The sequence below is a fragment of the Cyprinus carpio genome, chromosome A16, assembly GCF_018340385.1.
Source record: "Cyprinus carpio isolate SPL01 chromosome A16, ASM1834038v1, whole genome shotgun sequence".
NCBI lineage: Eukaryota > Metazoa > Chordata > Actinopteri > Cypriniformes > Cyprinidae > Cyprinus > Cyprinus carpio.
This window is the reverse complement of record NC_056587.1, coordinates 13,140,883-13,168,415: the sequence shown is the minus strand read 5'-3', so window position 1 is coordinate 13,168,415 and position 27,533 is coordinate 13,140,883. Positions and strand designations below refer to the sequence as shown.

General features: G+C 37.6%; 3 protein-coding genes across 5 annotated transcripts; 2 read left to right on the top strand and 1 right to left on the bottom strand.

Moving 5' to 3' along the window:
* Positions 1-508: 508 nt before the first annotated feature.
* LOC109106094 (kelch-like protein 32) lies at positions 509-27,519 on the bottom strand. 2 transcript variants are annotated; one of them, XM_019119414.2, is made up of 12 exons: positions 27,379-27,519; positions 16,575-16,801; positions 15,739-15,851; positions 14,537-14,717; positions 11,279-11,386; positions 9,532-9,630; positions 8,655-8,870; positions 4,725-5,451; positions 4,516-4,574; positions 2,714-2,906; positions 1,409-1,503; positions 509-1,325 (listed from the first exon to the last, which is right to left on the bottom strand). In XM_019119414.2, exons 3-12 carry the CDS (start codon positions 15,759-15,761, stop codon positions 1,164-1,166), a joined length of 1,863 nt encoding a protein of 620 aa, XP_018974959.1. In that variant the 5' UTR covers positions 15,762-15,851; positions 16,575-16,801; positions 27,379-27,519; the 3' UTR covers positions 509-1,163. The 2 variants fall into 2 exon arrangements, with proteins under 2 accessions (XP_018974959.1, XP_018974956.1); XM_019119411.2 differs by lacking the exon at positions 27,379-27,519 and adding an exon at positions 17,445-17,584.
* On the top strand, positions 17,570-22,750 carry calhm6 (calcium homeostasis modulator family member 6). 2 transcript variants are annotated; one of them, XM_019119428.2, is made up of 3 exons: positions 17,570-17,691; positions 18,779-18,980; positions 21,854-22,750. In XM_019119428.2, the coding sequence occupies exons 1-3, from the start codon at positions 17,687-17,689 to the stop codon at positions 22,280-22,282; spliced, it is 636 nt and encodes a 211-aa protein (XP_018974973.2). In that variant the 5' UTR covers positions 17,570-17,686; the 3' UTR covers positions 22,283-22,750. The 2 variants fall into 2 exon arrangements, with proteins under 2 accessions (XP_018974973.2, XP_018974969.2); XM_019119424.2 differs by lacking the exon at positions 17,570-17,691 and having other exon boundaries at positions 18,370-18,980; positions 21,854-22,743.
* LOC109106106 (calcium homeostasis modulator protein 5-like) lies at positions 23,219-26,926 on the top strand. Its single transcript, XM_019119430.2, has 2 exons — positions 23,219-23,920; positions 24,510-26,926. Exons 1-2 carry the CDS (start codon positions 23,363-23,365, stop codon positions 24,900-24,902), a joined length of 951 nt encoding a protein of 316 aa, XP_018974975.1. The 5' UTR covers positions 23,219-23,362; the 3' UTR covers positions 24,903-26,926.
* Positions 27,520-27,533: the final 14 nt, after the last annotated feature.

The following is a 27,533-nucleotide window of genomic DNA, read 5'->3' as shown; positions in this document are numbered from 1 at the left end:
CTTCCACTAAACAATGTAGTTCCTCAGAAACAGGTGTGGTTCCAACAAAGTGGTTGCCGAGCAACACAGAAGTAAACAAAGGTGTATGTTTGTAGTGTAATTTACAACAGCTTCTAACGCGGCTCAACCAATCAGAATCAAGGACCGGAACTATTCAAGCTTCCTTACCCAGTAATCACAAATGACTGGAAAACTCACTGGTAGAGTGGAAACCCTGAAAAATTAAAAGCTGCTGTTTGACTTTTGTTTGTATCCAGTGAATCAATGATTCAAGAACTCACAAATGTCAATCATTATTGCACAACTGCATAAATAATGTATTTATTAGAGACATTATGTAAAAAAAGTGTGCTCTTACACGTTTTCTTATGAAATGGGTTTCTGGTGGTAGGATGGAGAACAGTCAAGATACCGCCATTGACGCAGATTGTTAAGATGCTGTGTGTGCATTTGTCGTCAGCTGTGGTCATACACATTCAGTAAACATTTGTACGGCCTTCATCCTGAGTTTTAATAAAAAGCACAGTTTGTCACAGGCTGAGAAATGACATGGAATGAAAAGGAACTTCAACTGATGTGTGGATAAAAGCAGCAGAACATTAAGGTCAGAATGGAGAATGGATGGAGTCCTAAGAATCTATGAAAACAGGTCACTAACACTTCAGCCCTGTCCCAAATGCTGCTCTTGTGTATTTCCCTTGATTTAATTCTGCATGGATTGTTGAGTAAAAGCTCACTGCGAGGTATAAACACCATTTTTAAGTTAAAATGATAAATGGGACAACCTGCAATCCTGTGGACTTGACGGACCGCAGGCTCACATCAAGTGCACCAATTGGGACTGGACCATAAAGTGGCTCTTAATCATTCTGACAGATTTACATGTTGCTTGTTAAACTGTATTAGCATGGTGCAGCACCACAGCACATCCAGTTCAGAAATGCATAAACGTCAGTGAAGCTTGACAATAAAAAAAAACTCTTTAACTTCTTTTCGAAGGTTTTTCACATCCATCAAAAAACTGGCTCTACGAGATCAACGTATGATCAAAGATGATTTCATCCACCAGTCACAATATGTGGAAGTACAATAGGCTTTCACATGAATTCATTGGTTCGTAGTGTTTTTGGGGGAATATACTCAATGAGTTATGAGTGGAAAGGTTAGAGAGCTCCTATCCTGTGATGTGGCACTTGTAGGGTCTGCAGGTTGGGGCAGGTGAAGTATGGCGCAGGCAAGAAACACGTCGCCACTCCATTAGAAGCAAATGGGAGCGTTGGCCCATAAAAAACCTCCTCTTTTCCCTTGGTGCTCACATCAAGTACCTGCCAAACAGACAAATGATGGCATCTCAACACTAATTATCCAACATGTCATTCAAACATATGCACCATTCAAGTCAACTCACCTGAATGCAGGCAAGTGGTTCATTTGTCCAAATCGAATATCCACCAACCACATAGATTCTGTCATCATGGACCGACACTCCTGCCTCATTTTGGCCTATGAGGATAATGTTAAAAATATAACCATGGTCAATTAACTCTTTCAGGAACAGTGGAGAGGTGAAAAGCCATTTTGCCTGAAAGTATGAATCTCTGCAGTGTTTTTTTTTCTTTATTGGATGACTGTAATTTGTCTCCAAATTCTGTGCTTCTAAAAACTTCTTGCACACATTCCTATTAAATATCAGTAGTTATTAAAGAATAAAAGTTTAAAAGGTAACATGCTGCACAATGAAAATTGATAAAAATATAAATTACACAACTAGGCATCTACATGGTATACAATACAAATGAAAATCTGCTGAACTCACCCTCAGACCATCCGAGATGTGAATGAGTTTGTAGAGATTCTGACAGCAGATTTGAGAAATGTAGCATTATATCACTTGCTCACAGATGGAAGAACCTATGCAGTGAATGGGTGCCATCAGAATGAGAGTCCAAACAGCTGATAAAGGCATCACAATAATCCTCAAATAATTCACATGACTCCAGTCCATCAATTAATGTCTTGTAAAGTGAAAACTGCATGTTTGTAAGAAACAAATCCATCATTATGGCATTTTAAACTTTAAACTCTCACTTCTGGCCAAAATTCATAATGCTTTCTCAAGTGAAAGTCCATCCACTGTTGTCCTTTCACATGAAAATCCCCTGACTTATTTACTTTGTTTTTCAAATGGTTTATTTCAAATAATGGATAAAGGACTATTATTATATTAGCCTGAAGTAACTGTTTGACAGACAGGAGTCATGTCGATTACTTTCAGATTATTGTAATGATCAGCTGTTTTCAGTCTTATTCTGACGGCACCTGTTTACTGCAGAGGATCCATTGGTGAGCAAGTGATGTAATGCTAAATTTCTCCAAATCTGTTCCGACAAATAAACAAACTCATTTACATTCTGGATTTGATTTCATCAAATTTTCATTTTTTGGTGAACTGTTTTTTTGAAGCAGCAAGCAAATAGAGTATATGAATCATTCAGAACCATATTAACTGGTACTGTTATCTGAAACCATCACTGTACCATGGTATCACTTTAGTACTTCTGGTAAGAGGTACCAGTAGCAGTAATACAATATAGTGATTCAAAACAATTACAGTATATATGCTATCTTTTAAAGAGAAAGGGAATAGTGTTCTGCAAGAATAGTTGAATAATCATATCTATTACTCGGCTGGAATTTGTGTGTGTGTAGTGACCTGTGAGAAGACTGAAGGTGCAGCGTGTCCACTGGTCCATGTCTATGTCATAAGAGTCAATGTGTCTAACCAGGATGCGGTCATTGTTGTAGTCCAGATCGTTACCCCCCAGCACATACAGCTGCCTTTTTACTGCCGCCATCACATGGTACACCCTCCTCTGCAACATGGGACTGCGCGCTAACCACTGATTCTATGGCAGAGAGGGAATTACAAAAGAAAAGCATATAATTTAAATATAAAATTTTTTTTTTTTTTTTTACTTTGTGAGAGCAAACATTCATTTATTTCACATATTCCAGTGCATGGGTGTGTCCATTTCCTTGTGAGAGGTGTGTGTATACGCAGAGATTGCACGAGCAGTGATGAGTGAAGAGTATGAATACACACGTATGTGTTTGGCGACCATCTGTTGAGGGTGGTGTGGGTAGGGGGTTGGTGTTCCTGGCAGGTGAATGCAAAGCCACTTTGAATACCAATGAGCCTCTGCCTCCTGTTCTTTCCTCCCCTCTTCTTTCTTTATATCTCTCTCTTTGAAAAATGCACAGTTGCACTGACCACAGAAGTTCTACAATACTTATTCTTGTGTCTTTTTAAATGTAATATTAATAAATGACAGTGGTGTAGAGGAGTGGAGCGTAGAAGTCCCTTGTGTTTTTTTGTTTGTTTTTTTGAGCATTTGCCCAATGTGAATTAATATTTCATTTCTATTCTAAATGTTAAAAGCAGTTTGTATGTTAAAGGCATATGTGACACCCCTGACTTCAATCAGGGTAGATGCCATATTTTATTTTTCGCAAACAGAAGCACAGTCCTTTTAACAGATCATAATGCTTTTACGTTGTGGTCAAAAAAATTGTATTTGTCTTTAAATCATTCTTTCAAGAGATTCATTCAAAAACGCCGATTCATCCAGTAATGTAACAAGTCAATCTTGAGTGAGTCATTGAATCATTCATTCATGAATTACAAGTGATTTTGTTTAGTTGTCTGTTTCTTTAGAATCGTAAGAGAACCACAACCTCCATTAAAAGAAGTCTCAATTTATCCATAATCGTGCAGCTCTATTTTGCACACAAACAGCTTTCTTATGAGGCCTGTTGATTTTCGCTCATGGTATTCAGCTGCGACTAAATGTTTTGCAAAAAGAGACAGAATAAATATGCGTTTGATATCTAATTGTTTGAATTCATTTTTGTTTTTATTTTTTTTTACCACATTGGAATCGAACCTGGAATTGATAAGAATCGGAACTGATCAAATTCAAACGTCACCCAACCCCAGTAAATATGTTTTGAAGTCACTTACTCTCACCAGTGTTATATTTATTTGACCAAAAATACAGTAAAAAAGAGAAATATTGTGCAACATTATTACAATTTAAAGGTACTGTTTACTATGTTAATATATTTTAAAATGTAATTCATTCCTGTGAAGGCAAAGCTTAATGTTTTAGCAGTCATTACTCCATTCTTCAGTGTCACATGATGCATCAGAAATCATTGTAATATGCTGATTTGGTGCCCGAGGAACATTTCTTCTTATTATCAGTGCTTCTTATTATTATCAGTGAAAACAATCATACTGCTTTATATTTTTGTGGAAACCGTGATACATTTCTTTCAGGATTTTATGATGAATAGAAAGTTCAGTTGAACAGCATTTAAGCATTTAAGAAATATAATTATTTTGTAATATTAGTGTATTTACTTATTTGATGAATAAAGTTATATTTACACACTAAAAAAAAAAATACCCAGCTACATTAGTCTAATATAACCACATAAATACCAATATATTACCTGTTCTGGGTCATATACCATCAGTCGATTCTGGTACTGAGCTGTGTTAGTAACACCACCTGGAACAGAAGGAGCCATTATCACACGTTAAACCGATTCTAGTAATGCTTTTAAATCTTGGGCCTAGAACCTCAGTGAGGGTCTTATACACACACAGATGCCTGATAAATGCATGAGAGTGTGCTAAATGTTAAGTAATGTATTAGTACCTGAGACCCAGAGCAGCCCGTCTGCCACGCAACCTGCATGACAGGACAGCGAACGGTCAAACGGATGCACATAGGTCCACTTGTTTTTCTTGGGACAGTAGCGCTCCACACTGGGCAGAACCTGCCTCAGTTCGTTCCTCCCCCCAACGGCATAGAGATACTGTCCCAGAGCTCCCAGCACAAAGTGCTCCCTGCACGCCTTCATCGGTGCAATATCAGTCCAGCGGTTCACCCTTGGATCGTACCGGCACGCAGTCCTCACCGCACACGTCCTTCCAGTGGCATGTTCCACCTCCCCACCAGCCACAAACAGGAAGTTGCCCATGACAGCCACACAGTGGTGACTTCGTCCAGCAGGCATGGGTGTCAACTCGCTCCAGTTCGAACCCCCAGCAACGCGCAAATGCTCCTGTGTGGCAGGGTTGAAGAACCGCAGCTCCCGTACACGACTGACCTCCCGTTTGCGCCCACCGACAATATATAGTGTCAAGGACTGAAAACGCGGTGTGGTTCGTGCTGTCTGACGTAAAGGCTGTGCAAATACAGACCGGTGGTAATCCAATGCCTCCTCCACCAGGGCGGCAACAGTGCTGCTGGAGTTGAGAAAGGGGTGGCTGTTGGCCACATGGTGCAGGGCAGAGACTTCCATCAGGCCGTAGCGCACGTGTTGCAGCAGTTCCTCCATGTACTGGTATCTGCAGTCATGCTCCAACCAACGCACCAGCAACTACAATGGGGCAGAGTGGCTCATCAGTATTCAGCACCGATTCAGGATCAGGAGATCATACTGCTCATATTACAGTCTGCAGCTCACACCATCCACACAATACCGCCTGTCTAAGCAGTGCCAATGCTTTGTATCATTGCATGCTAATGCTTAAGACATTGTGTCTCTATACAGTGATGAGAAGACAGCTGCAGATGAGATGGGGGGTGGGATCTTTGAGCACGCACACGCACGCACATGAGACGTGCGTGTGAAGCATGCATACATACGTACTCCGGCGCAGCCAAGGGAGTTAGACAAAGGGGAGTTAATTGAACTTGAGAGCAATCTAGACTGTTTAGCTGGAGAGGCATGTGGGTATGGCGGAGATGGCTGGAGATAAGCGATGCCACTCTCGTGGACACAAAGTGGCTTTTAACACAATCAGCTCTGAGACGGAGAACTTATTATAGCATTCCAAGATCATGGGCCACCACCTCTTGACATTCCGCAGCTGTCTCATACACACAAATGGCAAATTTAAATGCTTGTAATATATTTTTCTTGGGAGTATTTCATCATTTAAATATTTAATAGCACAACATAAATGTTCGATTTCATTGTACTTACACAAAATTATTTAAAATGCATTAATTGATACTTCTAGAAAAAACCATGGGAGTTTATGGCGCAGTGAGTTATTTCTGAGCCACTAACAGCACCAAATTGCAGAGATGATGATTGCTAGCAAAAAGGTTTCCCCAAACACTCCCCCCATCTGCCATTGGCTGTTAAACAGGAAATCCTTCCCCAAACTGAGGCCATTGTTTAAGATGATTTTGCTCTGTCAGATGCTCTAACAAATAGAGCCACTTTTGAGCTCATTAAACTGCTTATGGCCTTCTTATGCATATTAAATGTTAAGAAATGCTTCAAATTAAAAAATGTAAATTATTTTCTTTTACTCATATTAAAATTAGGCACAATATCCAATGCCAATAAGCCTATAACTATTTAAATGTTAAATAAATAAATTGCTGACATAAAATTCTATACAATACCGTCTAAACAAATAAAAAAATTAAAAGCATATTACTAGAATATTAGCCATATATTAGTGCTAATTAAGCACATATGAATGCCTTATATTTTACATGTCCTTATTCTACATCCATAATCCTACCTAATACCTAAACTAAACAACTACCTTACTAACTATTAATAAGAAGCAAATTAAGAATTTATTGAGAGAAAAGTTGTAGTTAATAGTTAACAAGTGTTACCTATTCTAAAGTGTTATCAAAATTATTTTAAATGCTATTTGTGAATTTAGGCATCAAAACATTATAATGTGCAGTAAGAAAAACAGATATTCATGTATTATTATGGATAATAGACTATACAGTTCTTAATGTTTTTAAACATTGATTAACTTGAAGTGAGCAACTGAAGTGATAACTGAATGCACAATTAAAGATCTCATATCGGCCAATATATATATTGAGTATAGTACAGTATAAGATTGACAGAATGGTATACAATTCTGAAAAATTATAAAGTCTGTAATCTCTACAATAACCCAGTGTGCATTCCTAAATAGTTACACAGTTAAGTTTAAGTGTGCAGAGGTTTCAGCAAAACCCTCCATTTCTGTTCGCCGTCATTAATCATGTAACGCTCTGTTTGAGGTTCTGTTTCGCTTTTTTTTTCTTTCTCTGAATTTCTTCTTCCTTTTCACAGCTAACAGAAGAGAAGAAGAAAGAGAATGAGTGAGAGTGGAAATTGAGAGAGGGAGAGAGAGAGAGAGAGAGAGAGAGAGAGAGAGAGAGAGAGAGAAAGAGTGAGGTGTGAGTGAGGCAGCGTCTGTTGACTGTGAAGGTCACACTGGATCAGAGAACTTCCTCGGGGCAGAAAATAATAAATGAACTCCCCCACCCACTCCCGCACGGAGAAAGACAGACAGAGAGTGAGTGCGAGAGAAGAAAAAAGAACAAAAAAAAAAACAAAGAGGAAGAAAATGTGATTTCCAGAGCGTGAGACTCCGAGAACTCTGCATGATGATGATTGACATCAAGCCAAACTATATCGAGTGTAGTATTGGCGGGTGCACGTTCGGACCAGCGGACGGCAGCACCAGCCCCTGTGCCCATCACGCTTCCATCTGATGCCCAAATTAACCTTCTCTGCAAAGTGAAGGAGGCCCAAAGCAGCCTAATCAGGGCCTGATTATGGCAGCAGCAACTGGTTAAAGGGTCAGGGTAATTGTGCCATCAGAGGGCTGATTGTTTTCAATCAGTAGGGCGGCCAGAGTGACAGCTGGGGGATTGAGGCGCTGATGGAGCCGCGGTGGGCCTAATCAGAGAGAGGCTGGGTGGGGGGTGTGGTGGGGATGCCTGATTGGTGCAAATGAATAGTTACACCACACCCCCCCAAACCCCCCCCCGACTACAGCCTCCACCCGTGTGTACACACACACACACACACTCACATTGTCTGCACACCTTTTCTTCTCATTCTTACACCATAAATTAAACAGGTGGAGTTTGTGTTTGTGAATATAGCCTTGTGCATTCAGACGCTTTGTGTTTGGCAGCCATTATAGAAAATGTCACAGTGTCCAAAAGTCTGAGACGTTCTTTTCTGATTCAATACAACATTTTTCATTATTAAATTATACATTATTATATAGTATTAAATTATGATATATTACTATTTATAGTGAAAACTTGATATGAATTTTACTTTAATGGACCCTTTTCAAATTTCCAGGGTTCTCAGAAGTGGAAGTTGTCATAGTTGGCTAAACTTCTACAGCGGTGAATGGAAACTACAACAAATAAAATTTTATATAAGTAGTGTTCTGTAATTTTAAGCCAAGGTAATATAACATAAAGATTTAAAAATTATTATATTAAAAAAAACAAGATTTACGATGTTAATGACTGTGGAAACGCATCATAACTGTCTGTGAAGAGGGTCCATTACAAAATGAATTGTCTATTGTTCAGATTTAATGACAGCAGCACTGAGAGCTCCACGAGTTTGTGTAAAACCTAATGATCACATTGTTTAACACGATTCAAGATGTTCCAAAGAGCATCTTGAGCCTCAGTGGATGGACATCTGACTTTCTGTACAAAGAGGCACACATCAGTGAGCTACACATGATGTAGAAACTTAAATATTTCATAACTGTTTTGAAGAGTTAAAGTCGGCCCACACACCTGCCATATCTCCTCCTCACTAAGGGAGGTGAGACGGTCACTTTTTAGCACTTCCCTGAGGAGCCGATAAGGTAGAAGCAGCACTTCCTCTTGTCTGTTCCTCTGCAGCTCAGAGAGGTGATCCACCAGAAAGCCCACCACTGCTTCCTCTAGGGCTGGCAAGTGGAAGAGGTCTGCCAGCTTGTATAGGTCCAGGTAGTTAAAACTGTTCAGCTCCTGCAGGCACAGATATAAATACAAACAGATTCACAGTCAGAGGGGGTCAGAGTTTTTATTCATGCTAAAGTCTATGAACACAAACTAGTTGAGCATTACAGTCTAAAACCAAATCTTACATGCCCTGATTCAAGCACACAAACAAAAAATAAGATATCACCACGAATGCACACATACAGTTGTTTAATATTGTAATACAGTATATATTACAGTTATAATAATTGATTATTAGAAGCTCAACAGAGCTAAATCTCATCAAAGTTCCCAATATCCAAAAATGTAGCCTGGAAAATTATAAGTAAAAGAAAGAACAACAGAGAGATAAATCCTCTAAGGATGTTCCACAGACGCATGATGACGAAGACACAGAGACTGACTGCCATCTACTGGTTACAATTATTAACAAGCACATTTAAAAATTCACATTTTCTGGGCTAATTTATGGGGAAAGCCTATGGAATTCTGCAGAATCAGCTCAAAATCATTAAAGAATGCAGACTAAGATTTTTCACACAAAAGCTTCAGGAGATTATAACACAGTAGCACTTTTATAGAAACAAAATCTGACACAAACAATGATGGTGTAAAAGAGAGATCTGATTACACAGTGAAGTTATATGTAGTACCTGCTGACCTGAACAGAAATGACTCATAAACACACCTGAATGAGATAGTGGGAACAGAGGCTGAGCAGTTCCAGCAGCTGAAGGTGGCTTCCAGCAGACAGGACATCTTGTATCACTCCTGGCTCCAGCATGATCTACAAACAAAGGACCGAAGTAAGACTATCCTAAGAAACCACAATCTTGCAATCAGGGGTCTTCGGCATTTTTCAGGCCAAGGACCCCCTGATGAAGAAAAACACAGAACAGTGACCCTGGTTTAATTTTGTCTAAAAGTAAGTGTTGCATTTTAAGCCATCTCTATAATAATGTGTATAGCAGACTACTACTGTATATTAAATGTCTTAACATACTTCATGATCCTTAGATTGCAAAGCCATAAAATAATAATTATTAATGTACAGAGTGCATTATATGGTTATACAGCTACAGTTTCATTTTAATAAAAATTAAATTGGGAAACATTGAAAAGAAAGAAAATTAAATTAAAAAATTAAAAATTAAATTTATGCATTTAGCAGACGCTTTTATCCAAAGCGACTTACAGTGCATTCAGACTATCAATTTTTACCTATCATAGAAAAGAAAAATTATTTACATAGAGGCTTAAGAGCTAAATCAAAATAAGCCACAAAATATGCTACATTCTCTGCACCACAGATGGTTAGCTCAAATCATGAAAAAAGAAAAAAAAAATTCAGGCTGGAGCAACTAACGCACATATGCATCCAGGAGCAAAAAAAAGCAGACTACTGGCTATTTTAACTGTGAGGATAGTGAGAACTACAATTTATCCAATTCAGTTACACCATTCAAATGTTTGTGGTTGGTAAGATTTTTTTAAACTTATTTAAATAAGTTTCTTATGCTCCCCAAGGGTACATTTGTTTGACCAAAAATAGAGTTAAAACAGTAAAGCTGAGAAATACTATTACAATTTAAAATAACAGTTTTCAACGTGAATATATTTAAAAATGTATTTTCAATTTAAAATGTCAAGTTATTTCAATATAAATGTATATTTTGATACATTTGCAAGTATGAATAGTGTGCAGGATTGATGTTTTTTTATTTTGATTAATAGAACATTCAAAGAACACCATTTATTTGAAATAGAAATCATTTGTAACATTATAAAAGCCTTTACTGTCACTTCTGATCTACTGATCAATAGCAACTTTCACACATACAGACTTTACTTGTAAATTACCCTTAAGAGATCATGTGTGAATAGGACCTTTTTAAAAATACCGGTAAATTTGTTCCAGCAATTTACCGGTATGAGAAGATGTAACATTTACAGTAAATTATGATAATATGCTCTGTCTGAACGCAGCACAAGATTACCGTATGAGCATGTACGAGCTCAGAACGAGCTGACGTAAGACTTCTACTTTAGGCAACTTAAAACAGCCAGGGCAGACCTACATGGTGACATTTTCACAACTGGACATGCATTTGTTACAATTGGTCACATGCTTGTTGCAATCTTTATTTATTCAATCAATGTTATTGACCTCATAAATTTCAGTTTACATATAATATGACATTATCACATATAATAACATTTAACCAGAATTAGATGTTTATAAGCCCATTTGTGAAGCTCTAGAATAAATTTGATTATTCACAAGTATTTTACTTATCTGCTCCTATTTGCAGAGTGTATTCATAATGGGGTCTTTTCCAGAACCTAGAGACATGTCTTTGCTTGAGGCACAGTCAATTTTTGTTTGTTTTGCATGTTCAGGTTCTATGTAGCTGTGTGGGCTATGCTGAATTTACCTGGCCTGTGTAGGCGAAGTCCAGTGCGTGCTTCAGTCCCACGCTAGTCACACCCTGGAGAGTTACCTCATCTGCCTCACTCTCCACCATGCACAAACTGAACATGGCCTGAAGACAGACACACACAAACTTATGAGCAGGATGCACCACAGAACTAGAGTAATATAGCATCCTGTAAATAGACTTTAAAATAAAAACCTCAATGAACTCTTCATTCAAGTCTAAAGAGTCTCATACTGAAAATGAAAGTGAGTCCATTACCATCAATCAGTGCGGTCTTTAGTTTTGCACACACAAAATAAAGAGAGCAAGAGGCCAGCACTGTCCCGCTGTGTTCTCTGGCAGGAGTACACTAATCAAAAAATTGATTGCTGTCACAGAGCGAGTGTAGGATGGTCATTGATCAGAGCACATGGAGAAGAGGAAGTCACAGGACATTGGATCATCATTACACCTGCCAAACACTACTGATCAAACTTAATGCATCTAATGATGAACATCCAGTGTTAAAAAAAGCCTGGTTCTGGATTAAAATTAGTATCAGTGCTTAGTCCTTTAAAAGAATCAATAGACATCTAATTCAGGTCTTGGCTCAGTCTGAAGCCTCCATGTGCTGAAAATAGATGCCAAATGTTTATCATCTTATCTTCGTCACCTCACCTTCAGAAACTTTTTCCCCAGTAGTAATATCACATTTGAAGTGCCTGGTACAAGTCTACTGTGTCTTTCTATTATCTATTTTATAAGCAGTACTTTTTTAATGCCTGACCTCAGCTCACATTCAGACTTTCAAAAGCACTCATTATAGCTGGGTGTTGTTGGTTTGTTGACGGTACTTAGAGAGCTCCTTACTGGGACACCACAGCCCATAAGCAAGACTTACAGGTTTTTTTGGAAGGGAATTGTGGTACTAAGGATGACCAGTCCTAAATCACATGTCTGGCTGGCTGACTTCTGACCTTTGAAAAGCAGAGCAGCTGGTCAGACAGCAGCTTTGCGAGCTAATTAGTTTACAACGCATGCCTTTTGAACCATATGACAATACAGATCTATTTAGTGCCTCGCATCAGTGATTCCGGCATTGCTGCACCATGAATATTTAGTACAATGCAATCATATTTCACATGAGCTGTGAATGCAAGTTTTATGTCTATACAGTGCACCACAAAAAACAACAGCAAGAACAAAACAGACAAAAACAACAACATACAACAACACCAGTGTAGTCTGATGCACAAACAAATTACTTTTATTACTTACTGTTTTTTTTTTTTTTTTTTTTATGAATAGTTCAAAAAGATTAATAACTGGTTTGAATCAGCGTGGCAAATCCCTCACTGAAGGTAATCGGCCAGAGTGGTTACTGAATCATCATTTGAGTCACTGAACTTGTGTCATGTGATTGTTGCGGATATCATTAATTGTTAAAGATACACTTGTATAGCCTACTTGTGTGTGTGTTTGTGTATACTGCACATAGACATATTCTTTTTATGACAAAAAGCTCAAGCAAATGTGTAGACAGACAGATAGATAGATAGAAATTGGTATATACTCAAAGAGCTTTGCTATCTTTTGACTAATGTCATTATTACAGTGTTTGTCTTTAATGCCAGTGCCACAGGCGCTGATTACACAACTCACATTTTTTCTTTAGTGCTGCTGATGTGGTAAAGCTCGAAAGGGTGCAATATCCTGTAATGTCTTAGGGACATCAGGCCTGTAAATCGAGCAAGACAGGTGCTACTGGGTAAACTGGTGTAATTTTTACACATTATGAAGATAATGCGACTGGTATTTAACTGTACTAACTCACTGCCACATTGCTAGGATGGTTCTGGTTGCATTCTTCCATCCATATAAGGTTTTCACCATCTTTCTGTGTTTCAGATAACACATTTCTCCTTAACAAGCCATAAAACTGTAGGTATAATTCATGCACGAACAATGCAGGACCATTTGTATGCCAAAGTGAAATACTTGTGATTTATGATTAATTTGGTATTCACAGTAGAGCATCAGACACATTTTCATGCACGCCTGCCTATTTGAATCTTTTCAACCGTTCCATTTAATAGAAATCAGAAAAAATACAAACCTTGCAGGCATACTACATCAAAGGGTAGCTGTCAAACTGAGCCAACAGCTTGCTTTGATTTGTGTACACAGTAACTATATTGACTGAAGCGTTGGATAAGTCCATGTTTTACATAAGCCACGACCGCTAACAAAGGCAGGTGTCCTCATCAGAAACCAAGGGCTAAAATCAAAAACAGAAGGATAAAATCTTATCATTCCAGCCCAACAGAGGTAGAGAGCTTCCCAGGAGACATATAGAGATAAATATACCTTCCCTATTTAATTCTGGTCTTTGAACTGTGAAGATAATCTTTCTCTCTGTTGCAGAGCTGGATGTATTTCTTCTTTGTAATCTTTTGAACAAACCAAAATCAAATCTCTCTGATACAGTTTCAAGGCCGCTTTTTCTCCTACAAAGCTTTGGATGGTTTCAGAAGATTTGTAATTTTGCACTCAAGTCGAATGGCTACTTCAGTGATACCTTTATGGTGCTTTTTTTGTAATTTTTGGAACTCAGCAGCACTTGTCCCCATTCATTCTTATTGTATGGAAAAAGACAATGTGAACATTCTGCCTAATATCTCCCTTTCTGGTCAAAAAATATGTATATTCATGGCAGCCCTTTTCTGCCACATAAGAAAAACGTCATACTTTGGTAAGTCGTAATTCTGAAATAAAAAGTCATAATTATGACATCACAAGTTGAATTAAGAGATACTAAGTCATAATTATGACATAAGTTATACTTTAAAGTCATGATTATCATTAATTTTCTAATAAGTTCAACTTTTCGTCATAATTGTTGTTTGTGTCAAAACTATGACTCTCTTTGAATCTCTTTTTGTTTCTTAATTTGTGTTGTAATTGTCATCATTTCAACTTTTTATGTTATAATTATGGCTTACCATGTCATAATTTAAACTTTTGTATATTATTATTATTATGACTTTTTATGTCAGAATTATGATTTGAAAAACACAATTTCTTTCCTATGTAGCAGAAATGGGCTTCCATAGATATGGAATGACATGATGGCAAAAATACATATTTTCAGGTGAACTGTTCTTTTAGTACACACCTGCATAAGTGTAGCTTTATACAGAGCATAGAATCCTAAAGAAACCTGAGTAGTAAACACTCTCATTGATCATGTTTCACCTCCACAATGTAAAATCTCACCCGGAAGTAATCACTGCAGGCTGCCAGAACTGCCTTGTGAGCATGGAACTTCTGCTCCCCGGCGACCAGGGTGACATCGCAGAGCAGTCCGTCTTTGCGCTGCTGATTAAGGGCAGAGAGGACAGAGTCCTGGTGGGATTTGGACTGACACAGCCTCTGTCCTGTCAGCATGTCCTGAGAGCTGAAACACAAGAACAATGCTGCAAGACAAGCCTATGCACGGAAATTGTGAACATCTCATCATGGAATCCTGTGCCAAGAAACAATAAAGTGTGCATTTGTGCATGTGTCTTTCTGCCTGCTGCTTAACACTAGGTCTATCAATACATCTATTCAGTAAGTGAGATTTCATTGATTCTCACTGCTCCTGTGGCCCTGAACAGCTCTTTTCAGCTCAACAAATTCAGATTTAGCTCTCATTCTGTCTGTACACTGGAAAAAAAAAAAAAAACATAAAAAGAATCCAGAAATACTACAGTAAAACTTATTAATTGATTAACTAACCTTATCATATGGTAATATATATTTTTGTATGCTTTGTAAATATATAAACATACAGCCTGCAGTATGTATGTATGTTTACAAAACACAAAACATGTCACTTTACTGTAAAAATTGAAAGATAAATACAAATAAAATAAATATAATTTTAAGCCTAAATTGTTATATATTTATAAACAAAATTTATATTTATGTTTTATTTATATTTATAACCAGGGGTGCACATAAGTGGTGCACAAGTGTGCATGTGCAACAAAATAAAAAATGCACTGGGTAAATAAGTTCAGAACATTCATTTGCATACTGACATGATTGAGAGCTGTTTATGTCACCGTTTTAGATCAGCTAACTGTTATACTGTATAAGATTTCTATTCAAACTGAAAGCATAAATCTAGGCTACGCACTGCTGGTTTCAGAGCAAAACATTTCATTCAATGACGTGCTTCACTTGGCAATTCACATACTTATGCCTAATTCACACTACAGGATTTTAAGCCCGATATCAAAGTTAACGAGTACCACCTTCTGGGAGAGAAAAGCTTCGGATGACCTCAGATATCCTCCAGAGCTCTTTAAATAATGCTGACCATGTCACAACACCTCGCATCAAATCCAACGGCACCTACATCAAATTAAATCTCACCAAAGAGTTGAGGACACGGTGACCTCTCAAGGTAGACTGAGGTGTGCAGAACGTACCTGGGAGGAGGCTCAGAGGGCATGCTCCTGGAGGAGAGAGGGGAACGAGGAAGGACTGCTTCCTGCTGATACTACAAAACACCAGACAGGCCTGACTGAGCATGTGCAGCACTCTATAGTGAGAGAACAGAAACAGCAAAGACTGAGAGTGAAGAAGGACATAGCCTACATATCTGAGGAGCCTCTCATAGACTGAATATCTCTGAATATCTGAGCATCTCGATGGAGCTACTGAGAAAAAGAGCTTTCAAGGATTGAAAAGATTTGCCTGTGCAAGACAGAGTAAAATATCCACTGAGAAACATATCTGACATATACTAAATGCTATAGCCTACGCTTTATAAAAAAATTTCACAAAATTCTAATATTGTAATACAAAATTTTGCATTTTTTATTGCATTTCTACATTATGGTAGCACTTGTTGCACTAGCTTTATGTTGATTTTAACATTAATAGTGCTAAAATAATAAATTACAATTAAATAACATAAAACAAAATAAATAGATAACAAATATATGTCATCAGACAGGACAATTTCAACTTACAATAAAGAGAATCTTAAAACTGAGAATAATGAAACTTGCACACAAGATAATAATTAAAACAATAATGTTTATTAATTTATTTAGAATTTTGGAGGTGAAATGTGCATAACTGTCATAAAAATATGGTACAAGGTAAACAAAAATCTTAATGGTCCTATCAACAGGCTTTATTTTCTGTATGAAAAGCAGGGAAATTATGACCCAGACATATTTTTGGGAGATTCACTCATGCGGTAATGCTCATACAAAGCACAACAAAATAGAAGAAACATAATAAAAACACCACTCACCCTACGGATGCACAATGTGTTTGGATACAAAACAGCTACAGGCAAAGTTCATTCTGATCCAATCAGTCTGTGGCGCTCCTCTCATAGAGCCTCATGTGATGGTCAAATGGTTTGAAGGCAGAGAGAAGGCGATTTGATGCAGAACTCATTGGAACCTAACAGCCCATCGTGTCTGAGGCATCCCAGCAGATATTGATCTGATTACAAAATGACCTTCAGCCAGCAGACTGGAGGAGAAAAGAGAGAAAAGGAAAGACATAAGGTCCATAATGTCCATGATACAGTATGGCATATTTTTTTCTCAATAGCTTTGGTGTGTCTCTCAAATGGTCCCATCTATCATCTTCAGCCTGTCACTGACCTACTTAACCAGAATACACCCTTAATCCATCAAAGTAAAGGAGACTGACTGACAGTTTAAGTCACATACCGTCGCGTTAAAATCGAAGTGTAGGTTATATTACTGAAAAATAATAATAATAGTAACCTGTAGGAGGATGCTGATTTTTTACATTATTATTGTTAGCATTATTTTGACAAGTTAATTACGTCACGAACACAAAGCAACCCTGTCACTAAATGCAGATTAGAGTGATTGGTCGTAAGCCCCTTCACAGTCACTTTTAAACCTCAACTATCAAAGGTTTCCTAGCAACAGGGCAGAACCAAGAATATTTGGGCAACAATAAATGTAATCCTCACTGAAGACCCGCCCAACTGCAACCTCATGACAATCAGCTGTGAACTCTTTCGGTACATCCATTCAGCATCCATCCGTAATCACTGTCTAAACGCTTCTGTATGTTAGAAAATATTAATCGTAAATGTAAAAACATACACCGGGCTAAAAAGCGCACGCACGCAGTGTACCTTCGTGTCCAGTGTCCTCTTCTCTCGATTTTATCCGACGTCGGGTCACTTGGCAACTTTGACTGACCCAAACAAAATATCTGCATCGACCCCAGGAGAAAACGGTCTAGAGACCGGGGGCGTAACTCGTCACGTATGCCCGATGCATCTGAGCTACTGTAAACGCTAGAGTCTTAATCAGTCCCCGCCTCTTGCGGTCACATGCGCGGGATCATGTGTGTCCACGAGGCGCCGAATATGAGATGAGGTGAAATTTTCTTATTGGTTTTGAATTAAGTATATATTGGTATTTGATATGTAGTTTTATAACATAATTAGTGAATAAATAGACCTACAAGTAAAAAATAAATAATAAATACATTTATTTGTAAAATGTATAAATAATTTGTAAAATAGTTTTTCAATAAAAAGCCACATGTAACCCCTTATTTTGAATGATTAAGGATAAAAATAATGGAGCCTAATAAAAAATATTTTAATTTCATAAAAGTGTGAGTAATTTATGAGCTTGGCAATGCCCATTAAGTTTTAAGATGTTATTACTTTTACTTTCAAAATGAATGAAAATTAAAATGATTTAAGTCATGTTAAGGGCCTCTTGGAAGTTTGCATAGGCACTCTAGTGGTCCCGGGCCCCTGCATGAGAACCACTGGTTTAGATTGTAGCTGAACTAATATGCAGATTGCAACTTTACACGTCATTTGAAAGCGTGAAGTGTTTAGCATACTGTGCCACATTCGCTTGCAATGCCTTTAAACTAAACTGGTGTGTAGACTTAACACTAACATTGTGTTTTTAGTCTCTTCATTTTTCATAAAGTCAATTTCCCATTACAGCTGAAAAGCAAATATGAACTTGTTCTTAAATTAAGCACAATGCTTTGCATGCTTTTATCGCGCGCCCGCCTGAAGGTGACACTCAGTGTCTCATAACGGAACTAGAGTGTCATCTCATGGTTTATTGTTTAAGAACAAAGAGGTCGTCAGCTGGCAGGCATGGATAAGTTAACACCATTGCTTTGTTTCACTCAGAAACAGCAAACCAATTTAGGATTCGGACTGATTGCTCTTATAACTGCTGGTAGCGAGCACATCTTCTCGGTCTTTGCTTTTAAGTGTCCTTGCAATGATTGGAATTTCGTTTATGGCAACGTCTGTCTCCTCGTACCCGCGCTTGCACTGCTCATCTTAAGTTACATGTTGAGCAGTAAAACATGGAAACTGTTTACGGGTATGTGCCTTAGGAAATCGAAGCTATGTCGTTTTAATTACGTGATTGGCTTCTTGTGTGTTTTTCTTCAAATCACCACGACTGCAATGGTTGCACCTCTCAGCTGGATCGCAGTTGCTCTACTCAGAGGGGTGTATTTCGAGTGCTCGATGACTGGCGCCAACATTACACTTTTTAGACGTCACCTTTGCAACGAAAAGTATTCTCACTGTTGGACAGAGCTGGACAAGTTCCCGTGTGATGGGACCGCTATTCCGCAGAGTGAGAGAATGGCTGTGCTGTCCATCATACGCGCAGAGTCACAGGTGAGCACAGAGCAGAAAAGTTCAAGAGACATGGCATCATTTTAGTTTTTGTCCGAGAAAAATGTAAAGTCGTTTCACTTAGATCTCAGATCTAAGACTCGGACAGAGATTAGCAGTTTTACTTGTGACCTGACTTGGACTCAATAGGCCTATCTTAGTTTAAGTGAGTTTCGGGGGGTTCGACTTTTGAGAGGAATTTTTGTCAGAAATTGTTGGGGTGACAGTACGTTGAGATTTGTATTTAAAGACATTTTAAAACCGTTTTTGTAATGTAATCTGTAATTTAATAATAAATAATGGTAATAGCTTTATTTCTTCAATGCGCTGACACTGATTAAATCGCTGGAGCCTCAGGGAAATCAAGGTTCCCAGCTAAAAATAATAAATAAAAAAAGTTCTAAGAACGTTTTGCCAACGTTCCCATTAAGTTATGAAAACATTCGTTCTAAATGTTTTCTGAACATTCGAAATGTGCATTTTTTTTTTAATTTTCTTGATTTTGCGAACCTTAAGGGAACATTTATTTTTATCATTTTTAAAACGTTATGGGAACGTTATAAATTAGTAGGCCTAACGCATAAAAAAGTTAAAACATTTCAGAAAAAAAGAAAGAAAAAAAACATTCCATGACCTATGTATAAATTAGGTTTTGAGAACATCATTAAAGAGCAGATTATTTTGAACAAACATTCTATTAACGTTACAGGAATAATGATTATACATAAGTTTGAAAAAACGTTAGCCAAAATTCTGATTATGTTTCCTGATAGCTGGGTTCTATGAAGGTAAAATGACGTCAAAAAGATTTGCATACACAGGGTAATATTTGTGGAAGTGTACATAAGACTGTAAGGGTAAATTACATTTGCATGCGCAAGAGAAGCTTTGTAAAGGTGTAAATCGCGTTTTAACCATAAGAAAAAAATATTTGCAGCATTTTACTGTTACTTGTAAGTGTAATTCATGTATTGTGAAACTGCAGCTTCATGCTAAAGCTAAATAAATATGATCTGCATGCTTCTGACTTCCATTTTTCCACACTTACACTTTTGGCACGTTTTTTTTTTTCCGGCAAAAGACAGTCAAAAGCACTGCAAGCCTGTGAACGGTGGTTTGCAAGCGAAAACAACAGTTTAACGAACTGCAAAACGGATTGACTGCATAGAACCAATCTGTATCTGAACCAATCTGAACTGCAAAACAGATTGACTTAAAATGATTTAAGTCATGTTAAGGGCCTCTTGGAAGTTTGCATAGGCACTCTAGTGGTCCCGGGCCCCTGCATGAGAACCACTGGTTTAGATTGTAGCTGAACTAATATGCAGATTGCAACTTTACACGTCATTGAAAGCGTGAAGTGTTTAGCATACTGTGCCACATTCGCTTGCAATGCCTTTAAACTAAACTGGTGTGTAGACTTAACACTAACATTGTGTTTTTAGTATCTTCATTTTTCATAAAGTCAATTTCTCATTACAGCTGAAAAGCAAATATGAACTTGTTGTTCTTAAATTAAGCACAATGCTTTGCATGCTTTTATCGCGCACCCGCCTGAAGGTGACACCCAGTGTCTCATAACGGAACTAGAGTGTCATCTCATGGTTTATTGTTTAAGAACAAAGAGGTTGTCAGCTGGCAAGCATGGATAAGTTAACACCTAAAGCAAAATAAATATGATCTGCATGCTTCTGACTTCCATTTTTCCATGCTTACACTTTTGGCACGGTTTTTTTTTTTTTTTTTCGGCAAAAGACAGTCAAAAGCACTGCAAGCCTGTGAACGGTGGTTTGCAAGCGAAAACAACAGTTTAACGAACTGCAAAACGGATTGACTGCATAGAACCAATCTGTATGTGTAAAAAAACAAACTGTTGCAAATGTCTAAATGACCTGTTGTGCATGTGCAAAAAGTTCCCGAAATAATCCGATATGTAGATCTTTGTCTTTCTTTTCTCTGCACTTACAATTTTGGCATGTTGCTCTCACTAACTGAGTTTTGCAAGTGAGGGGGAGGGCTGGTCCACCTTCTTCTTGTAGCCAATCAAATGAGCCTCTCGCTGACTCTTCATTTACTCTTATCTGATTGGTTCAATAAACACATCATATGCCAAGTCTTGCTGCAGGAATGGTACTTTTACACATACAGTAATAAATAATATATATATATATATATATATAGAGAGAGAGAGAGAGAGAGAGAGAGAGAGAGAGAGAGAGAGAGAGAGAGAGAGAGAGAGAGAGAGAGAGAGAGAGAGAGAGAGAGAGAGAGAGAGAGAGAGAGAGAAAGAGAGAGAGAGAGAGAGAGAGCCTAATTTAGCCAAGCTACAGTTTCACAATACATGAATTACACTTACAAGTAACAGTCAAATGCTGCAAATCATTTTTTCTTACGCTTGAAACACGATTTACACCTTTACAAAGCTTCTCTTGCACATGCAAATTTAATTTATGCTTACAGTCTTATGTACACTTCCACAAATATTACCCTGCATATGCAAATCTTTTTGACATCATTTTATCTTCATAGGTTCGCAGATTTAGATAACTCTGACTAACTTGTAGTCCATAATTCGTAGTCATAAACAACAAAAAATCTTTTGGTCAAGAATAAATATTTTCTCGTTCACATTTTCAGAAAAACAGACAAATTTCGTAGGAAGCAGAAGCCTAAATGTTGTTAATTTTTTAGGTTAAATGGTTATTTTAGCAATTCTACAGAATGTCATACCTTGTTGTCTGCATTCATAAGGTCCTCTTCTGTCATCTCAAAAAAATGTATAAAGTGATATCTGCGATATTAACGCATCTCATTTTTATTTTTCAACAAATAATTATGTCTCTTAATATTTGAATAATTCTGGAAAATACTTTTAGGTACTTGGTTGGATCCTGATAGGTTCTGTGATGACGTTCACCTTTCTGCTCACATGCGTGGCCAGATGCTATTCTCCCATCAGTTACATGCAGCTGAAGTTTTGGAGGATGTACACTCAGAAGGAGAGTCAGTTTTTGGACAGCTATACAGCTCAGCATGCTGAGAAGCTTGCAGAGAGAAACATAACAAGTTTCTTTGATTTAACCAAACCCATTCCTATGAGGAGTCCACCTAGACAGGCTTGGGAGAAGATATCTTCTTTTTACAAGTTCAGAAGCATGGACCAATACTACAGCATCCTGCACAAGTATGTTTCCACTTGTGAGGACCTTGAAAATCCAGTAGTAAGGGCTTCATTGAGATCTGAAAATGATTTTTCAAACCCAGCAGCACTTGCATTTGTGGACGAGAGCAAACTGGTCGTGTAGACGCTGTTTGGTTGACAGCTTTTCATGCTATACCCTGTTATTATGGGCATAAACAGCTCTACTGGCCTCTTTATTTTCTGTGCCTATATTACAGTGTCAGTTCACTGTTCTCCTATATTGCTATTTTAGCTTTTCTTTTGAGTACTACAGCTGTATGATTTTAACATTTCTTGTTTTTTGTTACTTGTTTTTCAGTATATTTTTTTATGTATATGAACAATAAAAAGCTTTTTTCATAATAATCCGTTTAAAGAGTTTTCCTCATTCATTTGTATTTGAACAGCTCTGCCCTGGCCATTTTTAAAGGACTGTACAAACAAAGAGTTACTTTATAATGCTAGACATTTGGTGTCATGCACCTTGTATAATGAACATGATGATTAGTGATCTCATATTTCAACAGGCAACATTTTAATGCCTTTTTTTGTACATGTACAATTGAAAAATTACACTGCTAAAAGCTCACTCAAAAAAAACAAACAAAAAAAAAACAATATTCATTAAGTTCTACCATTTGCGGAGAAGAAGGAGATGTCTTTATGTGAGAAGGGCAGTGCAAAACAGTGGGCACCAAAGCAGAACATAAACTGTCTCCTTATACATAACCAGCACAAATCACTTACTTTTTTACTAATATACAGCATTATGTTACAATACACTTCTTTTTTTGACCTAACACGCACTAATCTGCTGTTGTAGCCTCTGGATTTCCAAATCCCATTGCTATAGTAGCAACCTCCAGATTCTGGCATTCCAATAATAAAAAGCATGTTGTCAGTTACAAATCTCAGCTTTTTACTTAAACAACAATTGCATTGTTGGGATTTAATTTTGTTTGACTGCTGTTGCGTGATGTATGTGTTAATGTGCCTGTACACATCTTCTGTGACTTGTGGAACCTGATGAGCTGGTTTTGGGAGGGGGAAGAGGATGAACAGGGGAGGGATTTGATTAGCTGTGGAGAAGCCAGAGACAGAAAAGACGGAGATAAAGGAAGTGTGGAAGAGGAGAAGAAGGGAGTGCCATAGCAGAAATCATCTCAATTTCATTTCTGTTCATCAGCTAAGGAGTGTTGCGGCAATGGCTGTACCAGCTATGAATTCATTTAAGATGGTCCTAAAGTTCCTCACCAATCAGAAGACCACCATTGGGTACAGCTTCATGGCTATTTTGACAATAGGTAGTGAACGAATTTTCGCCATGGTGTCTTTCCAGTGTCCGTGCAACCGTAGACAGAATTTTGCATATGGATTAACTTTTCTGCTTGGCCCTGCTGTTGTCTTGCTGGTGATTGGTCTCTTTGTTTGTACGCGTCTTTGGCGGTTATATACAGGGTGTTGTCTCAACCCTCTCAAACTCTGCCCCAGAGGTAACTTTGTGGGATGCTTGCAAGTGCTTGTAAAAGTGCTGTCTGGAGCCTGCATTGCCCCTGTCATGTGGCTTAGTGTAGCACTGTTAAATGGAACTTTTTATGAGTGTGCTGTTAGTGGCCTGGATGAAAATGTGGTGGTGCAAATTATCTGCAAAAACAAGACACGTACATGCCAGGACGAGTTGCACAGAGTGCCTTGCAGCAAGTCCCAGCTGCCTCCAAATGAAAACACAGAACTGCTGTTGATGTTGCGAGCCCAGTCACAGGTGAGCACAGACTGTTACTGTGAAATCTTTCTTTTGTCTTTTTCTTTTCTGGAATTTTTTCAAAGATGCAGTCACATTTACCATTGTTCGGCGAGTTTTCGCAGGCAAAACGTGATGTCTAACCGGATTAAGGTTTATTGTCATTAGCATGGAGATGTGTGAAGCACAGCTCACAAAGAAGACACTTTTAAATCAAGCAGCTTTCTGTTGGTCAGCACAGCACATTTGCATGACCAACTTGAACCATCTGCAGGGGAAACTTTTTCTTCTAATGTGAAATTCCTGATTGTGTGGATTCCTATTGGAATGACTGGATTTTGCATGCAAAATTTAGCCAAGCAAGGATGAATATGACTGCAACTTGAGCGTGAAAGATTTCCCTCTGGGAGATTTTGTAAAAGGTTCAAACTGGTCACACAATTCACTGCGTTGACCAACAGAAAGCTGTTTGAAAGTGACTTCTGTGTAAGCTGTGCTAAACTACAATTTACCTATTTTTGCCTGCTAAATTTCGTTAATAATAATTTGCTATTATAACTTATAATTTATTCTATCTTATAACATTCAACTGATCAATCTATTGTCGCAGATCCTCGGCTGGTGCATCATTATCATATCGGCAACAGTAGCAATAATTGGGACTTGCTATAAGAACTGTCGCTCTCAAGTGAGCTACCTTCAGTTAACTTTCCAGAAGATCTACATCGAGAAGGAAAAGGAAAAGTTTGAGTTGTTTGCAGAAGACTATGCTACCAAACTGGCAGAAAGAAACCTCAAGAGTTTCTTTGACAACAAAAGTCCCGAACCATTTCCCTTTCCACATCACAAGGCATGGGAGGAGATCTCTACTATATACACTTTTAAGAAAAGCGAACAGTACTACAGCACACTGCAGAGATACGTAGAGCGCACTGATCGGGACTACAGCTCTGAGAAGCAACCTGTTCTGGAGGGGGAAGATGGCATAGAGATGGACTGCTAACTGCTAAACTGGAATTTTAATATGACCTGGAAGACAAAAAGCCACTGTGAATCAAGACAGAATTACATTTTTGTTTGGTAGCTACAACCTGTATTGACAGTTTTGGGAAATTTTGTTTTGCCCACTGAGGAAGTGGTCATAGTACTTTTCAAACTTCAAACATTATACAGTTTTATACTTTTATATAAGTGAACCAACACAGATCTCAGGCCCTAGAAATGTTGACAGAGTTGAGTGACACTTTCAGTAACAACATCCAATTTGCATACTACTTGAATGTTGAATTTCATGTTTTACAAAGGCAAAAAAAAAAAAAAAAAAAAACTTATTCTCAGGGCATTTATCATTTAGGCCTTGTGCACTCTTTGAATTAGTAGCTCTCTTGTTGAATTTCATGATTTACAATGGCACAAAAAAAAAAACCACTTATTCTCTCAGGGCATTTGTCATTTAGCCCTTGAGCACTCTTCTGCCTCTCTACATTTTAAAATTTTCTTCACCATATCCTTATGAAACAGACAGTGTGTTTGATAAACTTTTATTCACTTTTGTAAGACTTTTGTATAGTATTAATAAGTAACTGTCCAGCACGCTATTGATTAAAATCTACAATAAGGTCACATTGTAATTATGCCACCCAACAAAATATAGAACATGTAAACCACATTTCTTATTTCCTCTGCAGGTTTCAAGCAAATCTGACAAACAGGAAACCACATTCAGTGTCCCCAACACTCATTTCTTCAGTAGTTTAGACCCACAGATCAGCTATGAAAGAGCTCCTGTAATCAAAATGAGTTTAGCTTAGCAAAAAAAAAAAAAAAAAAAACAGGACCAATTACTATAGAATGTCAAAAATATTACACATAGTAAGGTTGTGGTTTCAGGCATGTTTGTGGTATGCATTTCCTGCACTGTTGTGAAAGAGAAGTACATATACCAACAACAACTATATTAATGTATATTAAACTGTTATTCAATGTAAGGCTGTTTAAAGTTAGTTGAGTGTGCAAAAAAATATTGCTTGGAAGAAACAAAATGTAGCATAACTAATGACATTAAAATTGAGTCTGAGCCACAGAGCATTGCCCTTGTGTACAAAGATATGAGATATAGTGGCTGACCTGGGTTTGAGCCCTTCCCTTTAAATGCAAAGGCAATGGCAAAAAAGTAGAATTACAATAACAAACACTCAGTCCATCTGCCTCAACTGATTTAAAACTAACAGACAAATAAACAAAATGTTTATGAATATGCATACATAAGTTATGCATGTACATACAGACAGACTGTTAAACTGTTTTTTATGTTGTTTTGTGTTTTTGCATTTTTGTACTGAATGCCAATACTTTTTGAGTTAGTTTCTTGCCTTGCTATTTATATATTTTAATATTTGCAATTTTATTATGACTGTACAAAGGTTATGAATGTACTTTGACAGAAATACTGAAATTTTACCCTCATCTACCCTGCTGAAAAAGGCAGTCTAGACCATCCTAGTTTGTTCAGCTGGTAAATTACCAATTAAATGTATTTCTGGTTAAAATTACAAGGTGAAGGTGTGTTCATAAGCTTAGCCACTTCCATTCTTTGCCATGATGGCAGTGGTCAAGCTGATCTACCTGTAACAATAACAGTGTCAGTCAGTGTCAGTAGCTACACTATGGAAACCTGGAGTTCTATACTTGGCCAACAGAACCTTTCACCAAAAAAAAATGGTTCTATGTAAGACCATTTTGGGGTTCCATATATGAAGCGGGGGTTAGAATCATTTGTGGCTCTAAATAGAACCATTTCTTTTAAGAGTGTACAGTACTACCTAAGCTAAAATGAATCCAGAAGCTAAAGTGTCCTAGAATTTATGCTGGTACAAACTGGTCTAAGTGGTTTCAGCAGGCTTGACAGGATAGAACTGTAAACAAAACCATATCCAAAATAAGGAAAAGCCTTTATTTTTGTTCTTGTCTGTACAATAAATAAATGCACAAGTAATAAAACTACTCTACAACCAGTGTCATAAATACCAATTCATGCCGTGAAAGGGTTTGTGCAATGGGCAACATGCCCAGCTAAATAGATAAATTAAACTATACATTTATAAGTAAAAAAGAAAAGACAAGGATTATAAATTGATTCCTGGAAGTTGCCATATAAAACTGATATAATTACATGTATTAATTCACATATCTTACATAAAGGCTCGGTTTCATAGACAGCGCTTAGCCTTAAACCAGGATTAGGCCATAGTTCAATTAGGACATTTAAATATTTTTTTATAAACATGCCTTAGAAAAAAACATTACTGGTGTGCATCTTAAGACAAAACAACGGCACTGACATGTTTTAAGATCAGTCAGTGTAAGTTTCTTTCAGTTGAAACAGCTCAGATGTATATTTTAGTCTAGGACTAGGCTTAAGCCTTTTCTGTGAAACCGGGGGGAAAACTTTTAAATTAGATAAAAATACATAAACTTACTTAGATTGTGGAGAAGCAGTTAGGGGATTGGACCGGCAGGCTTTATAATCCATGCCAGAATCGAGCCTATTCACACGTTTATTTTTTTCCATTATTTATTTTGTATACAATCTTTGTAGTAGGCTCAAGACGGAGACAGCATGAATTTCTACAAT

What these genes read in the sequence shown, in the direction of transcription:
- LOC109106094 (XM_019119414.2), bottom strand. Translation starts at nt 15,761, where the DNA reads ATGCCCTCTGAGCCTCCTCCCAG. An exon ending in TGGTATATGACCCAGAACAG is followed by an intron (nt 2,907 to 4,515) that starts GTAATATATTGG and finishes TCTCTGCCATAG; the next exon opens with AATCAGTGGTTAGCGCGCAG. An exon ending in AACCACTTGCCTGCATTCAG is followed by an intron (nt 1,326 to 1,408) that starts GTGAGTTGACTT and finishes TCTGTTTGGCAG; the next exon opens with GTACTTGATGTGAGCACCAA.
- calhm6 (XM_019119424.2), top strand. Translation starts at nt 18,441, where the DNA reads ATGGATAAGTTAACACCATTGCTTTGTTTCACTCAGAAACAGCAAACC. An exon ending in TCATACGCGCAGAGTCACAG is followed by an intron (nt 18,981 to 21,853) that starts GTGAGCACAGAG and finishes AAATACTTTTAG; the next exon opens with GTACTTGGTTGGATCCTGAT.
- LOC109106106 (XM_019119430.2), top strand. Translation starts at nt 23,363, where the DNA reads ATGGCTGTACCAGCTATGAATTCATTTAAGATGGTCCTAAAGTTCCTC. An exon ending in TGTTGCGAGCCCAGTCACAG is followed by an intron (nt 23,921 to 24,509) that starts GTGAGCACAGAC and finishes CTATTGTCGCAG; the next exon opens with ATCCTCGGCTGGTGCATCAT.